Genomic DNA, 17,368 nt, shown 5'->3' with positions numbered 1-17,368 from the left:
TTAGATTCCTGTCAAATTTCCTCACCTGCTCTTAAAAAGCAATTCGCAGTTGCTAATAATGTCACCAGAAATGTAATTTTACTCTTCCTTGTTGTCTTATGTGTAAAATGTAACTCCATTATTGTGAAGTCTTAGCTCTGCTTTTTCCTCTCCTCTGTTTTACTTTCCCGTTTATAGGTTTTCCCAATTGTGTAGATACCTTCCTTTGTATTACTTTTGGGGTGGAGCTTAACACCCTCCCCCCCCCCCCCCCCCAAGAGGCCAGCCTTAGTTGATCTGTTCCATTTGCCTGTATAGAGCTCCTTTGCTGGACTCCTTTTTCTGCAGTAGAGCTACAGAGAATAGTGGCTTGTGTATTGTCTGGTAACCCTAGGCCCAAGAAATTAAAAACAAAAACAAAAAACCAGACATCCTTAGCATCTGGTATAAGTAGTATTCTTATACCATCAGTCCCAGTGGCAACAGAAGCTTTTGACCAGCTTAAGCTTCATTAGAAAGAAGATTGAGACAGCTTATAAGCACCAGCTTGTAAACCATCACTTTGCAGCAGAGGCAGAAGACTCCAGAGATGACTGTAGCCAGCAAAGGCTTCTTTTGTAATGTACTGATTTAAGTTACCTTATAATAGTCCTGGGTGGAATTAACCCTTCATTCATCTTGTTTTCAGTAAACTCAGTTTGGTTATCTTTTCATCTTGCCTAAAGTGCCTCTCTGTGTTAAGAGTCTCAATCTTAACAGAAGGTATACAGATAGCCCTCGAGTAAAGCCAGACACTACAGATTTTTCCCAAAGGTTCAGGCGTGCCATCACAATTATATATCTGCTACACTCCAAAACATAACTACTTGTAGTGAACTCTGTTACTTGTGACTTTTCCCCTTCCAAGCTCTACAGAAGTGTTTAACCATGTTAGCCTCCAACATCATACTCCTTGGTTGCTCCTTCACCTTTGAGTCTATGTCAAAGAGCTTGATGGCCGACCCATTGACTTGAAGTAACATCTCCTGGACCCAGATCTTCCCTTGGGCATCCATGACGGACAGTTTCCTGGTAGCATCCTCTACAGATGCCAGATCATCTTCTTCCCCAATTGAAAAGGTCACCAGATGCTGGAGGATATAAAAAAGCAAATGAGATATGGACATATCAATTACACATCCCTGACATTTTCTTTTAGTTTACTTCATTGGTTTCAAACTAGGGATTGCCCTCCATTGCATAATACCTTTCACTCTTTGATTCCAGAGAAAGACACCTCCATTTGTCCTGGCCTTACAGAGCAGAATTAGGGTTTCCTATTGGCTGTTAGGAATCATGGGAGTTGAAGTCCAAACACTTGGAGGGCCCATGTTTGCCCATGTCTGGTTTACTCCTTCTGTTATATTGTGTATGTTGCCAGTTCTGTATCTCTCTGCACTCCTGCCCCACAAAACATTATCCCAATTGGCATTTATCAATTTATTGTGATTTTATGTTGACATCTGAACTATTTTCTTGTATGCCACCCTAACAACTTTACTGAAATCACTTGTGAAGACACACACACAAAATCCTCCCCAAACACAAGCTTAAGCAGGATTCTGCAAGAAATGAATGCATGCTATTGAACCCTGGTCTAAAGCTAACAAATCAAGACCTAGAATGAGGCTTTCATGCCACACATACAAGGTGTACCTTTAAACTATTTGGAGATAACCAATAGGTAGTAAAAGGTTAAGGTTTCCCCTTGACATTAAGTCTAGTTGGGTCCAACTCTGGGATATGGTGCTCACCTCCATTTCTAAGCTGAAGAGTCGGCGTTGTCCATAGATGCCTCCTAGGTCATGTGGCCAGCATGACTGCATGGAGCGCTGTTATCTTCCCGCCAAAGCAGTACCTACTGATCTACTCACATGTCATGTTTTCAAACTGCTAGGCTGGCAGAAGCTGGGGCTAACAATGGGAGTTCATCCCATCAGCAGATTCAAACTGTTGACCTTCCCCGGGACATTTGTATCCTGTCCTATCTCGACCTCCGCAGAGGGACTCAGGGCAGCTAACAACCAGCACACCATGGTGCCCACAACCATAAGCCTAAATATACAATTTAAATAAAAACTATATAAAAAGAGTATAACAACATTCAACAGTCAAATAGCATGCTCTCTTCCATTCTCAATTCATCTATGCAATCCTCAGCTATGGTTCCCTAAAATTCAGCACAATCCAAACTCAAATGTTGAAGAGACACCTACATTGACAGCATACTGGGAAACATCTGCCATGATGATGTTGGAATACTTCTTCCTTTGCTCTGCAGAAAAATAGTAAACATTAGTCAATGGAGGAGAAACTGGCTTGGAATGTTGACTAAAGCAGTCAATTGGAAAGTACAGGCTGGGTCACACACAACTACAAGTCAGATTTCCGCAGCTCTAACTCAATAGACCACAGAAGGGGAATGGCAAGACAACTCATAAACCTCCTTCCCAAACACAGCTTTTGTTTTTCATCAGGGATAAAAAGCAAGGTGGCACATATTGGATTGTCTGCAGACCACCAACAAGAGGACTTTGCTTAGCTGAAGAAGCTGTACACACCAGTTGTGAGACATTTCAGGGATTCCATTCGCCTCTCCCCGGATTCGAACCTGTGATGTGTTCGTCTTCAGTCCTGCCAGCACAGGGGTTTAACCCACTGCAACACTGGGGGTTCCGTGGAAATAAATGAAGATGTGCTGTTGAAGGCTTTCATGGCCAGAATCATTGGGTTGCTGAGAGTTTTCCAGGCTGTATAGCCCTGTTCCAGAAGCATTCTCTCCTGACATTTTGCCCACATCAACAGGACCTCACAACCTCTGAAGATGCCTGCCATAGATGTGGGTGAAACGTCAGGAGAGAATTTATTTATCATATCAGAAGCGAACTAAGGGGTACAGCTGTAAACACACACACACACACACACACACAAACAGAGCTAAAAACTTGGCATTATACTAATTGTTATTTGACCAGTAGCTGGCCACTTGGAGTGCCTCTTGTGTTGCTATGAGAAGGCCCTCAATTGTGCATGTGGCAAGGCTCAGACTGCATTATAATAGATGGTCTGTAGTTTGCTCTTCTCCACACTTGCATGTTGTGGACTCCACTTTGTGGCCCCATTTCTTAAGGTGGGCTCTGCATTTTGTGGTGCCAGAACACAGTCTGTTTGGTGCCTTCCAAGTCACCCAGTCTTTTCTGTGCCCAGGAGGGAGTCTCTCATTCGGTATCAACCAATGATGGAGGTTCCAGGTTTTAGCCTGCCACTTTTGGATTCTTGCTTGCTGAAGTGTTCCTCCAAGTATCTCAGTAGATCTTAGAAAACTATTTCTTGATTTAAAGCATTGGCGTGCTGGCTGATATCCTAACAGAGAATGGGCCGGAGATGTCACTGCCTTGGTACCAGAAGCAACCAGAAGTCAGGAGAGAATGCTTCTGGAACATGGCCATACAGCCTGGGAAACTCCCAGCAACCCAATAAATGAAGACTTACAGTACAGAAATTTCGAGTCAAGAATTACAAGTCGGAAGTGATTATAGAGGAGCATTCATCTTAACCAATTTAACACCCATAATGAAAGGGAATGTAACACAATGTAGACAAATTCTGATTCAAGTTCATCTGATTACAGGACTTCATGTCACCTAGTGACTTATCCCTCTAAGGAAGACATTTCTGTTTTTAAAGAGCCATTACCTCTCCTATAACACAAGGATATAATTATTGCCTCTCCCTCGGGGAACCAGTTTAGCTTGTGAGAATTACACACACCCTTCTCCTCTTTTCTTACAGTTTCTCCGGTAGCTAGTGCCTCAGGCTGGTGTTGACAACATTTGGGTTTTACAACCCGGCAAACCCAACTTTAAATTCCAGAGTTCTTTCAGATCAAATAGCCCCCTCTAATTCAAGGAACCTAGAAGGTTCAATTTGCAGGGATCTAGGGGAGAAGATTGTAGCTGTTCTCTCAAGTGAAAATGACACCTTTCAGCTTGATAAAACACAACAAAATATGGGATACAAGCAAGGAAAATACAACCTCCTCCCACATTAAACCTTCATGAACAGTTCAGCCTTTAGCAAACTAATTTGAAAAATTATGTATATATAATTTATTATAGCACAGGATAGTCTTTAGAGCAGTGGCTCTCAACCTTCCTAATACAGTTCCTCATGTTCTGGTGACCCCCCCCCCCCAACCATAACATTATTTTTGTTGCTACTTCATAACAGTATTTTTGCTCCTGTTATGAATCCTAATGTAAATATCTGATATGCAGGATGTATTTTCATTCACTGGACCAAATTTGGCAGAAATACCCGATACTCTCAAATTTGTATTCTGGTGGGGTTGGGAGGGGGATTGATTTTGTCATTTGGGAGTTGTAGTTGATGGGATTTACCCTAGAAACCTTTAAAAAGAACCTTAAAACCTGACTCTTCCACTGTGCCTTTGGTGAGTAGGTATAACCTTACACTATTGCTTAGACTCAACATCATTGGAGTATATGTAGCATCCCCCCGTCCCATCCCCCCCCCCCCCGTGGGAAAACTTGATTCCTCAAACCCCGCTATAATGAGCCCTCCTCCACAAATAACCTGCTTCTCCTTTGTCTCACCTGAGTTTTTAATTAGTTTTTAATTAGTTTTTCTTTCAATTATTACATGTAGCCCGCCCATTGTCACTGTGATTGTGCTTATTGTAATTTTATATTGTTATGTATTCACATGTTGTATGTAATTATGATGTTGTTGTTTATTGTTTGCATTTTCGGTTTGCATTTCCGGTTTTACTCTGTTGTAATTTGTTGTTTGGGCTTGGCCTCATGTAAGCCGCCCCGAGTCCCCATTGGGAGATGGTGGCAGGATATAAGTAAATATTATTATTATTATTATTATTATTATTATTATTATTTATAGTTCACCTACAATCAAAAAGCATTCTGAACTCCACCAATGATGAAATTGAACCAGACTTGGCACACAGAACTCCCATGACCAACAGAAACTACTGGAAGGTCTGCTGGGCATTGACCTTGAGTTTTGGAGTTGTAGTTCACTTACATCCAGAGAGCACTCTGGACTCAAACAATGACTGGACCAATATTGGCACTGATACTCAATATGCCCAAATGTGAACACTGGTGGAGTTTGGAGAAAATAGATCTTGACATTTGGGAGTTGTTGTTGCTGGGATTTATAGTTCACCTTCCATAAAAGAGCATTCTGAATCCAACCAATGATATGGGCCCAAACTTCCCATACAGAACCCCCATGATCAACAGAAAATACTGTGTTTTCAGATGGTCTTTGGTGACCCCCTGACACTCCCTTGTGACCCCCCCCCCCCCCAGGGTCCTGATCCCCAGGTTGAGAAACACTGCTTTAGAATTTTACAGGTTTTACAGGAAACTGATTTGCAAAAGAGTATAAATATTATTTTTGCATAGCACAGGAATGCTTCCTGAAGTTTTGTAAATTAATAAGGTTAGTTCCCTGCATTCAAGGAATGTATTATTTAGACTGGAGTGCAGGGGGTTTGTCAGAGGAAGGGAGGGAAGGCGAGGAGTGGGTGGGGCAAACGATGAATACAACCAAACCCACTTATTAAAGCGTTAACTAGAAGTTTCACAGGAAACACGAGAAGGACAGTAAGGCACAGGACATGTCAAGTTAAGGAAGTTGTGGTATAAAAGAACCAGTTCTTATGAGAGCCGGTGACCTTGAATTGGCCAAGGATAGGAGAGTTGGAAGTGAGGCTTTCGTTAGGCTCTGATCATTACCACCTCCTTGTTATGAAGGAATCCTTGTGATACATTCCCGCACCCGCAAACTCACCATATATGGCTCTGGCACTGGGCTTTGAGACATCACCAACTAGGCTGGAAGATAAAACAGACTATTGAAAAAAAAACCTGTAAGCGTAAATTCCCAGAGCACCATTCCTCCTTCTCAGAAACCATTAAGCCCTCAGGCTCTTTGAGAATCCCGGAGACAGTTATCCCCTTTATCCTGACATCTTGCAACAATTGACAAAGATCCATAATTCATACAGAAAACGGATGCCATTTAATTTAACTTGAGAAGATTTTGTAATTCTACTGAAGCAACGTAGTTCCCGATCCAGTAGGTTTTGCAGCAAATTTTTGTTCCAATAATTTTTGTAGCAAACCTCAGCCAATTTAGACCTGAAGTCACCAACACCCATTGCCTCCATCCAGAATGGAAGTGAAATAGAGTGAGAATGATAGTGGCCGAAACGCAAGTTGACTTGCCAAGAGGCTATAAGAAGTTGGAGCTGTTTGGGCCCTTCACTTGCTCCATTTGCTATTATTTCTCCAGCAGTATTTGATCATGATTTAAAAAAACCTCTAACCCAAATCAAATGGATAAGATAGGACATGGAGTAATACATATAGGTTGGGCATCTCTTACTCAAACTTCTGAAATACTCCAAAATCTGCAATTGTGCATATGGGTGGTTGAGTCAGTAACATCATTGTTTTCTACACCAGGCATGGGCAAAATTCAGCTCTCCAGGTGTTTTGGATTTCAACTCCCACCATTCCTAACAGCCTCAGGCACCTTCCTTTTCCCCTTCAGTCGCTTAAGTGGCTAAGGGGGAAAAGGAAGGGGCCTGAGGCTGTTAGGAATGGTGGGAGTTGAAGTCCAAAACACCTGGAGAGCTGAATTTTGCCCATGCCTGGGCTACATGGAGACAAGCCACCCCTTCCAGTCACTGGTGGCAGTGTCTGTCTGAGCAGTGGATCAGGCTAAAATGGACCCAAAATCTCATTGTCATTCTTACCTTCCTGAATCACTCATGATGTCAGTACAAGTTGTCTTCTCTGAGATTCACAGCATAAACCTGATAAGTACAAAAGAAACAGGTTATCAGTCCCCTATGACAGACTGTAAAGCACAAGATATGGCTTTTTACCAGCAGCTAGGGTTTGGGAAACAATATTCCCAATGGATTGTTGTAGGTTTTTCGGGCTATATGGCTATGTTCTAGAAGCATTCTCTCCTGATGTTTCGCCTGCATCTATGGCAAGCATCCTCAGAGGTTGTGAGGTCTGAGGATGCTTGCCATAGATGCAGGCGAAATGTCAGGAGAGAATGCTTTTAGAACATGGTCATATAGCCCGAAAAACCTTCAACAACCCAGTAATTCCAGCCATGAAAGCCTTCGACAACACAATATTCCCAATTCTTAAATATCAAGGTTAGGACTGCCCATGCCATATGAATTCTGATTTCAATGACTGGGTGTGAAAACTGGATATGAAGAAAGCTGATAGGAAGTCGATCAACTAATTTGAAATGTGAGACTGGAAGACTGCCAATTAGATAAGTAAATGGGCTAAATAGTAAATCAGGCCTGTGTTTTTTTTCCTGGAAGTGGTGTCAAACTGCATTGGGCTTGATCCATTAAAGTGGGACTGTCATAGGTGGACATATATCATGAAAGGACATGACTCATTTTGAGGGACAGTAGTGCTTGGTAAGGTAGAAGGCAGCAGGAAAATACAAAGATTGCCTTCCAGAGGGATAGAAGCAACTAGAGAAACTAAATGCCTTTTAGTTTGCAAGACGTGAGCAGGACCGTTGATAACAGAGTAATTTGGAGATCTCTGATTATAGAGAAAGTCAAAGACAACTTGATGGCAATTAACAGTTTCCCCAATATATGGGCTATACTCAAGATGGGGTTTATTTATCGTGTCAGGAGCAGACCAAAATGTTGCATTGCATTTTATAACAAACAGACAAACAAACGAAATACAAAGTTTGCAAGCTTGGTAGTTGATTAAATGTCCTTTGACCATTATCTGGCCACTTGGAGTGCCTCTGGTGTTGCCGCAAGAAGGTCCTCCATTGTGCATGTGGCGGGGCTCAGGTTGCATTGCAGCAGGTGGCCAGTGGTTTGCTCTTCTCCACACTCGCATGTCATGGATTCCACTTTGTAGCCCCATTTCTTAAGATTGGCTCTGCATCTCGTGGTTGCCAGAGCGCAGTCTGTTCAGCGCCTTCCAAGTCGCCCAGTTTTCTGTGTGTCCAGGGAGGAGTCGCTCATTTGGTATCAGCCATTGAGTGAGGTTCTGGGTTTGAGCCTACCACTTTTGGACTCTCACTTGCTGAGTGTCTCTGTAGATGGGGTGAGCTCCCACCTGTCAGCCCCAGTTTCCCATGTGGGGGCATGAGAGAAGCCTCCCACAAGATGGTAACATCTGGGTGTCCTCTGGGCAAAATCTCTGCAGATGGTTGATTCTCTCACACCAGAAAGGACTTGCAGTTACTCAAGTTGCTTCCAACACGATTTTAAAAAACAACAACACAACAACATCAGATGAGCTAAACTACAACTTCCATGGCCATGCTGGTTGGGGGTGATGGGAGTTGTGTAATGCATTTGGGGAGAACTGGATTGGAGTACGCCAAGCTATCATAACACTTTCTAGTTTCTATCCTTCTGTTGAAACAATAGTTTCGATTGGCAAGAGAAGCTCAATCTCCTTTGACAGACTTCAGAGTTGCTAGTGCAAACATGTAAGGCATTGGATTTCAGAGTTTATTTCCTCTTTACCATATTACAAACTCTGGATTTGATGTCTTGTTCTAATCCCCTTTGCCTTAAGCAAACAGCCTATCTGATCTCTTGCAAGCTTACGTCTATCTCCATATCTGAAAAACAACATGAGCACTATCATATTTGACCTATGCCTTAGTTATTCTAAGGCGCTTGAGGCGAGGAAGATGGAAAATTCCCACCTGCCCCACATTATATGGCCAATGGGTTTATGGAGTTCTCCTCCAAAACATCTGGAAGTCCATTGATTGCATCCCTACTCTAAAATGAAGAGTAATGCAAAGATACAGAATGGGGAACGATGCCTGGCTCGACAGCAGTATGTGTGAAAAAGATTTTGGAGTCCTTGTGGGGAACAAGTTAAACGTGAGCCAACAGTGTGATGCTGCAGCTAAAAAAGCCAATGAGATTTTTGCTTGCATCAATAGGAGTATGGTGTCTAGATCTAGGGAAGTCATGCTACCCCTCTATTCTGCCTTGGTTAGACCACATCTGGAATACCGTGTCCAATTCTGAAGAGAGATGTTGACAAGCTGGAATGTGTCCAAAGGAGGGTTACTAAAATAATCAAGGGTCTGGAGAACAAACCCTATGAGGAGCAGCTTAAAGAGCTGGGCATATTTAGCCTGCAGAAGAGAAGGCTGACATGATGAAGGCGATGTATAAATATGTGAGGGGAAGTCACAGGGAGGAGGGAGCAGGCTTGTTTTCTGCTGCCCTGGAGACTAGTACACGGAGTGATGACTTCGAACTGGACCTGCCCACTGTGATTTATTTTTGTGTTTAAATTATTGTGATTTTACATTGTTTGATGTGCTTATTTATATTGTTTCTTGTATCTTATTTTTATTTTTACATTTTATCATTGTTGTACGTTGTTTATTTGCATTGCTGTATCGTTGCTGTATTGTTGTGCTTCGCCTCATATAAGCCGCCCTGAGTCCTCTTGGTGGAGTGGTGGTGGAGTATAAATAAATAAATAAATAAATAAATAATAATAATAATAATAATTCAAACTACAGAAAAGGAGATTCCACCTGAACATTAGGAAAAACATTAGGAGAGTTGTTCAGCAGTGGAACTCTCTGCTCCAGAGTGCGGTGGAGCTTCCTTCTTTGAAGCCTTTTAAACAGAGGCTGGGTGGCCATCTGTGGGGGGTGCTTTGAATGCAATTATCCTGCTTCTTGGCAGGGGGTTGGACTGGATGGCCCACAAGGTCTCTTCCAACTCTATGATTCTATGATAATGTCTTTGTTTCCCCTTTTTGAAATGTGGTATGTGGCCTTCAGTGTAGAAATAGAGATTCGTTGTATTTGGGACTGTTAACAGTACATGGGGTGTGCATACTTGTGTATACACTGAAGGAAAAAGTCAAACCTAAGCCCCACTCCCTCCCTCCCAAGCGTCCTGCAGCATCTCTTGCCAATTGCCACGCCTGCTTTGTTTCACCTGGCAAGGTCGCTTTGTTTATTGAAGGCGGGATTCCACTTACTTTATGCTTGGCTAGGTGTCTATAATTCCTGGAGGTGAGCCAACAGTCCCTTGTTTTACCACTTTACCCATATATAGAGAGATGGGGGGAGGGAGAGAGAGATCATACAATGGGCAAGGGGCCGACTGTCAAAAGCCATGGTTATGTTTTCCTTTTCCTCAGGGATGGGAAGTGATTCTCGTTCTTAGATCTGCTTTATCTATCTCCGGCACAGATTTTTCCAACAGTTTTCAATTATGTACAGATCTAGTACAAGCAGTGGTTGAACTGAAGCAACAAAGTCAATATTTGCACAGGTTGATAGCTTATGATGCCATAAGCCAGAGCTTAAACTGTGTATATGGCTTAAAATCGGAGGGGTGGGAGAAAAGACTACAATCCTGTTTAAATGCCATCCCTTCCTTCCACTTAGTTCCACAAAGTTAGATGGGCTTCCAAATAAAGGATGCCATGTTTTTAGTGCTGGCTGTGTTTCCATATTTTTATCAGCCTGAAGGTAAATGTTTCCTCTTGACATTGTCTAATTATGGCTGACTCTGGGGGTTGGTGCTCATCTCCATTTCTAAGCCAAAGAGCTGGCATTGTCCGTAGACACCTCCAAGATCATGTGGCCATCTACTCACATTTGCATGTTTTTGAACTGCTAGGTTGGAAGAAGCTGGATCTAATGATGGGAGCTCATCCTGTCCTGCAGATTTGAAGTACTGACTTTCTGCTCAGCAAGTTTTGCAGCTTAGTGGTTTAAACCGCTGCAGCCTAAGCCTGAAACTACACTTCAGATTTGATGCAGTTTGATACTGCCATGGTTTAATGTTATGGTATCCATGCATTTGTTGTTTGGTGAGGCACCAACACTCTGAAAGCAGAGAAAGCTTGTAAAACTACAACTTTCACGTTTCTATAGCATAGAGCACAGCAGTTAAAGTGGTGTCAAACTGCATTAATTCTACAGTGTAGATGCGCTCTTAGAGATAAACATTCCATTATTCTCCAGATTTGCATAAACATAGAAGCCTCAGGTGATTATTTCCAATCTCCTATCCAGTTTTTTTAAAAAAAACAAACACCAAGTAGTGAACCTATGACTCCTCTGTCTTGTTCATGCCCAGCATTATTTTTTAACTTTAATTACATTTGGCCCAGCCATAGATTTTAAATGTGTTTTGTGCAATTGTTCAATGTTTATGTTATTTGTGTATGAGATTTATTTTAATTGCTTTGTATTAGTATTTGTATTTAGCCTTGTATTGTGGTTGTTATTGCTTGTATTGATGTATTGTGGGCTCGGCCTCATGTAAGCCGCACCGAGTCCCTTGGGAGATGGTAGTGGGGTATAAATAAAGTTATTATTATTATTATTATTATTATTATTATTATTATTATGACCAGGTGCTCTAGAAATCCTAGGTAATTCTAACTAACTACTAGATTTTGAGAAATTGCTAGAGAGAGAGAATAATAGAATCATAGAGTTGGAAGAGGCCTCATGGGCCATCCAGTCCAATCCCCTGCTAAGAAGCAGGAAAATCGCATTCAAAGCATCCCCGACAGATGGCCATCCAGCCTCTGTTTAAAAGCCTCCAAAGAAGGAGCCTCCACCCCACTCCAGGGCAGAGAGTTCCACTGCTGAACAGCTCTCACCATTAGGAAATTCTTCCTAATGTTCAGGTGGAATCTCCTTTCCACCTTGAACATAGTAGTTTGAAGTCATTGTACCACGTCCTAGTTTCCAGGGCAGCAGAAAACAAGCTTTCTCTCTCCTCCCTGTGACTTCCCCTCACATCTTTATCCATGGCCTTCATCACGTCTCCTCTCAGCCTTGTCTTCTGCAGGCTAAACATGCCCAGCTCTTTAAGCCACTCCTCATAGGGCTTGTTCTCCAAACTCTTGATCATTTGAGTCACCCTCCTCGGGACACATTCCAGCTTGTCAACATCTCCTTTCAATTGTGCTGCCTAGAATTGGACACAGTGTGATTCTAGGTGTGGACTAGCCAAAGCAGAATAAAGGGTTAAGCATGACTTCCCTGGATCTAGACACTATACTCCTATTTATGCAGGCCAAAATCCCATTGGCTTTTTAAGCTGCCGCATGCCATTGTTGGCTCATGTTTAACTTGATGTCCAGGATGACTCCAAGATCTTTTTTGCACATACTGCTGTCAAGCCAGGCATCCCCCTTTCTATATCTTTGCATTTCATTTTTTCTGCCAAAGTGGAGTAAGTGGAAATCTTACTGCTATGCTCAGAATTTTATCCTGGAATAGATTTGGAAAGACAGCTCATATCAACACAGCCTCAATTGAAGTGGTGAGCAACATAATGCCTTTTCCTCCCACCATTAGTAGATGACTCTTATTTCAGTACTAGCAATGGGAGTGTCCTCTCTCCCAAGAGAAGCAGCAGGGTTTTTTTTTAGGGACTCTAGAAGACACTGGTGGCATAAAAAAACTCCATCTCTCAGCAGAGAGAAAACAGTGCAGGCATACAAATAGCTATTTGCTCTCCAGTATCTGCCTCTTGAGGCAATTGCTTTACTCTGCCTAATGATTGGGCTGATCCTTGCAAACTGAAGTCTTAAATGTGAAATAATTCCTTGGAAGATGCAGTGCACTCTTTCCTCTTCCATTCGGTAACCTCAGGGTTACTTCCCAGATATTCAATAGTCCTAGATATTACAAATAGTTTGAGCATTGGATGATGACTCTGGAGTTAAATCACCGCTTGGCCACGAAACCCACTGGGTGACCTGGAGCAAATCCCACTTTCTACACCTCAAAGGAAGGCAATGCTAAACCTCTTCTGAACAAATCTTGTCAAGAAAGCCCCGTGGTAAGTTAACCTTAGGATCACCATTGGTTGGAAATGACTGGAAGGCACACAACAACAACAAGGCAAGTCAGCATGTGTTGTCAAAGGCTGGAATCACTGGGTTGCTGTGAGGTTGTATAGCCATGCTACAGAGAAGCATTATCTCCTGATGTTTCACCCACATCTATGGAAGGCATCCTCAGAGGTTGTGAAGTCTGTAGAAACTAGGCAAGTGGGGTTTACATATCTGTGGGATGTCCAGGGTGGGAGAAAGAACTCTTGCATGTTGGAGACAGGTGTGAATGTTGCAATTCACCACCTTGATTAGCACTGAATGGCCTTCAAGTTTCAAAGCTTGTCTGCTTCCTGCCTGAGGGGAATCCTTTGTTGGGAGGTGTTACCTGGTCCTGATTGTTTCCTGTCTGGAATTCATAGAATCATAGAATCATAGAGTTGGAAGAGACCTCATGGGCCATCCAGTCCAACCCCCTGCCAAGAAGCAGGAATATTGCATTCAAAGCGCCCCTGACAGATGGCCATCCAGCCTCTGTTTAAAAGCTTCCAAAGAAAGAGCCTCCACCACACTCCAGGGCAGAGAGTTCCACTGCTGAATGGCTCTCACAGTCAGGAAGTTCTTCCTCATGTTCAGATGGAATCTCCTTTCTTGTAGTTTGAAGCCATTGTTCCATGTCCTAGTCTCCAAGGAAGCAGAAAACAAGCTTGCTCCCCTGTTTCTTAGGTGTTGCTCTTTATTTACTGTTCTGATTTTAGAATTTTTTTTAATACTGGTAGCCAGATTTTGTTCATTTTCATGGTTTCCTCCTTTCTGTTGAAATTGTCAACATGCTTGTGGATTTCAATGGCTTCTGTGTTTCAAGGCTTTGAAGCTGAAAAGCTATTCAATGCTAGTCAAGGTGGCCAATTGCAACATTCACACTTGCCTCAAAGAGACCAGAATTCTTTCTCCCATCCTGGTCATTGTAGAGATATATAAACCTCACTTGTCCTAATTCACAACGGACCTCACAACCTCTGAGGATGCCTGCCATAGATGTGGCCGAAATATCAGGAGAAAATGCTCACAGCAATCCAAGTCAGCAAGAATTTTGGGCTAGTGTGAGGGTCATCTCTTTGGAGGAATTAAGGTCTATGTTCAACTGTTACACTCAAATTCGAGCCTTTCTTCTTGTTGTATAGTAAAGTTTTTACCCTAAAGCTTGATACAAAAGAGTACAAATAAGGCATTCACTACAACATAGGCTTGCATAAGGGTATCAGTTCAGGATCATATCAGGCCCTGAGATTTCTTTGCCAAAACCTGAGACCTAGGAATAACCTCCAATGATGCCATTCAGCATAAACCATAGTTGCTCATAGGTTGTCGTTCAAATACACATGTACACAAAGTGTTTCCTATTTGGAAACTGAAACAGAAGTATTTGCTAAAGAGGTTGTCCCCATGTTAGAGTGACATTACAAGATTAATCCCTGTTACTGTAGAAGGTGAAAAAAGAAACATTTAATGTAGTTTCTGTATAGTTTATCCTCCATATTGTGTATTCTATATGAATTTAACTATCCATGGCTTGGAAATATTTTTAAAAATCTCAAAATCAACCTTGATTTTGCCATTTTATATAAGAGTCATTTCACTACATTATACGTAAAGGTAAATAATAATAATAATAATAATAATAATAATAATAATAGTAATAATAATAATAATAATAATAATAATCAACTTTATTTGTACCCCGCCACCATCTCCCCAATGGGGACTCGGAGCGGCTTACATGAGGCCAAGCCCAAACAACAATTACAGTAAAGAACAACTGAACGCAAACCGAAAACGCAAACAATAAACAACAACATCATAATTACGTAAAACATATGAATATACAACAATATAAAATTACAGTAAAGGTTCCCCCTTGGCAATTTGTAGTCATGTTCGACTCTGGAAGAGGGTGCTCATCTCCATTTCTAAGCCGAAGAGCCGGCGTTGTCTGTAGACACCTCCAAGGTCATGTGGTCGGCATGACTGCATGGAGCGCCATTACTATACTTCACTATACTATAGTATACAATAGGATTTGAACATCTAATAATTTTGGAATAACGCTGATGACCTTGGCCTTAACAACACAAACAAAAAACTTTGAAACAGTTGAAAACCAACTTACTAATGCCCTGAAAGATCTCTCAAGCTACTTCAAAGATAACCACCTGAAGCCTAACTCTGCCAAGACACAAGTGTGTGCTTTCCATCTACGTAATCTTGAAGCCAACTACGTAATCTTGAAGCCAACAAGAAACTGAAAGTTACCTGGGGAGCTTGTTCCCACCCTAAATATCTCGGCTTCACCTTAGATCGAACACTAACATTTAGGAAACACTGTGTGAACACCAATCACAAAGTAGATTCATGCAATATCATCTTGCAAAAACTTACTAATAGCACATAGGATGCAGACCCAAAACTAGTAAGAACATCAGCTTTGGCCTTGTCTTACTCAACTGCTGGGTATGCCTGCCTTTTTTGGCACAAGTCTGTCCACGCAAAGCAGGTGAATACAGCATTGAATGAGACGTGTAGAATAATGACAGGATGTCTTAAACCTACACCTGCTGATAGACTTCATAAGCTACTTGGCATTGCCCCCCCCCCCCCCCCGCCGCCAAATGCGTGACGGGAAGTTGCTGCCAATTGTGAGAAAAATAAGGTTGAACACTGTGAAAGCCACCCACTGAATGGCTATCAGCCTCCTCCCAGTAGACTTAAATCAAGGAAAAGTTTCATGAGAACCATCACTCCTCCAGCAATGTTCCTCCAGCAACAACAAGAATATCCTTGTGAGCAGTAAAATCAGGCAATTCCAACTGGATGGTCCCCAACGAGGGTCTTCCTCCAGGGACAAACCTAGATTGGGCAACCTGGAAGTCCCTGAACAGACTCAGAAGTGGAATTGGCAGATCAAAAGACAACCTGGCCAAGTGGCACGACCTAAAAGAATCCTCCACCTCGTGTGACCGTGGAGCAAAACAATCAACTCCGCATCTGTATGCTTGCCCACAAGGTCCTGCCTCACACATGGAGGAAGAACTGTTTAAAGCTACAGACCACGCGGTCACTGTTGCCTGTTTTTGATCTAAAAATATTTAGCAGCTTGTGCTCCCTTTATTTTATCAGTATTATACTTATTTATTTATGCAACGCGTTTGTCATCAAATAAATAAATAAATAAATAACCATCCATGGCTTGGAAATACTAAAAAAATTTCTCAAAATCAACCTTAATTTTGCCATTTTATATAAGGGACATTTCACTGGAGCCCCCGGTGGCACAGTGGGTTAAACCCCTGTGCCGGCAGGACTGAAGACCGACAGGTTGCAGGTTCAAATCTGAGGAGAGGCAGATGAGCTCCCTCTATCGGCTCCAGCTCCTCATGCGGGGACATGAGAGAAGCCTCCCACAAGGATGATAAAACATCAAAAAATCATCCAGGCATCCCCTGGGGAATGTCCTTGCAGATGGCCAATTCTCTCACACCAGAAGCGACTTGCAGTTTCTCAGGTTGCTCCTGACACGACAAAAAAACCAACAACCATACTATTGTATATAACAGGATTTGAACATCCCAAGATTTTGGAACCAAATGCAAGTGGATGCCAAGGGCCCACTTGAAGCAACGGCAAGTCTTTGCTGATTAGTTCTTGCCCAAGAAAATCCCATGAAAGTCATGGGCTTCTCATTAAGAAATTGCTTTTTTCCCTTCTATGAGAATTTCTAAGTCTTCAAGCTCAACTCTACAATCAGTTTCGGCTAGAAGCCGATCATAGAATTGCATTGGAGAAGGTAACACTTGAGGATCTAGAGATTTCTAGGGTGCATCTACACCAGGCATGGGCAAACTTTGGTCTTCCAGGTGTTTTGGACTCCAACTCCCACAATTCCTAACAGCCTCAGGCCCTTTCCTTCCCCCCTCAGTCACAGAGGCTGTTAGGAATTGTGGGAAAAGGAAAGGGCCTGAGGCTGTTAGGAATTGTGGGAGTTGGAGTCCAAAACACCTGGAAGGCCCAAGTTTGCCCACGTCTGATCTACATCGTGGAATGAATGCAGTCTGACACCACTGTAAGTGCCATGGCTCAATGCTATGAAATCCTAGGATTTGTAGTTTGGTGAAGCACCAACAGAAAGGACCGAAGACCTTGTAAAACTACAAAGTCCAGGATTCCAATAGCATTGAGCCATGGCAGTTAAAGGGAAGTCAAACTTCATTCATTCCACAGTGTAGAAGCACCACTAGAGGAAATGTTTTTAATCTAATTCCCAAAAGTTAAAATGTGTAGCTACTTGACCCCTTGGAAGTTGGAGCATAACATCAATCAATCCTTGCAACTTGTGTCAACTTGTCCTGCTACTAGTTGAGCTGGAGTTTGCATACACCACTTTCCCTTTG

The 17,368-nt window shown here is 42.4% G+C and overlaps 1 protein-coding gene across 2 annotated transcripts in view; it reads right to left on the bottom strand.

Annotated features, from left to right (window-relative positions):
* The window catches only part of EPS8L1 (EPS8 signaling adaptor L1), a 55,035-nt gene that overhangs the window by 34,466 nt on the left and 3,201 nt on the right, over positions 1-17,368 (bottom strand). For both annotated transcript variants that reach the window (XM_060780440.2, XM_067469880.1), the window contains exons 2-5: positions 6,824-6,883; positions 5,854-5,897; positions 2,235-2,293; positions 948-1,109 (exon numbers count right to left, since the gene is read on the bottom strand). In XM_060780440.2, the coding sequence (XP_060636423.2) occupies positions 948-1,109; positions 2,235-2,293; positions 5,854-5,897; positions 6,824-6,840 (282 nt within the window). In that variant the 5' untranslated portion in view covers positions 6,841-6,883. The remainder of the gene's footprint in view (positions 1-947; positions 1,110-2,234; positions 2,294-5,853; positions 5,898-6,823; positions 6,884-17,368) is intronic.

The sequence above is a fragment of the Anolis sagrei genome, chromosome 6, assembly GCF_037176765.1.
Source record: "Anolis sagrei isolate rAnoSag1 chromosome 6, rAnoSag1.mat, whole genome shotgun sequence".
In the NCBI taxonomy this organism is placed as follows: Eukaryota; Metazoa; Chordata; class Lepidosauria; order Squamata; family Dactyloidae; genus Anolis; species Anolis sagrei.
Note: the sequence above shows the minus strand (reverse complement) of the source record. Positions and strands in the feature narration are given on the sequence as shown.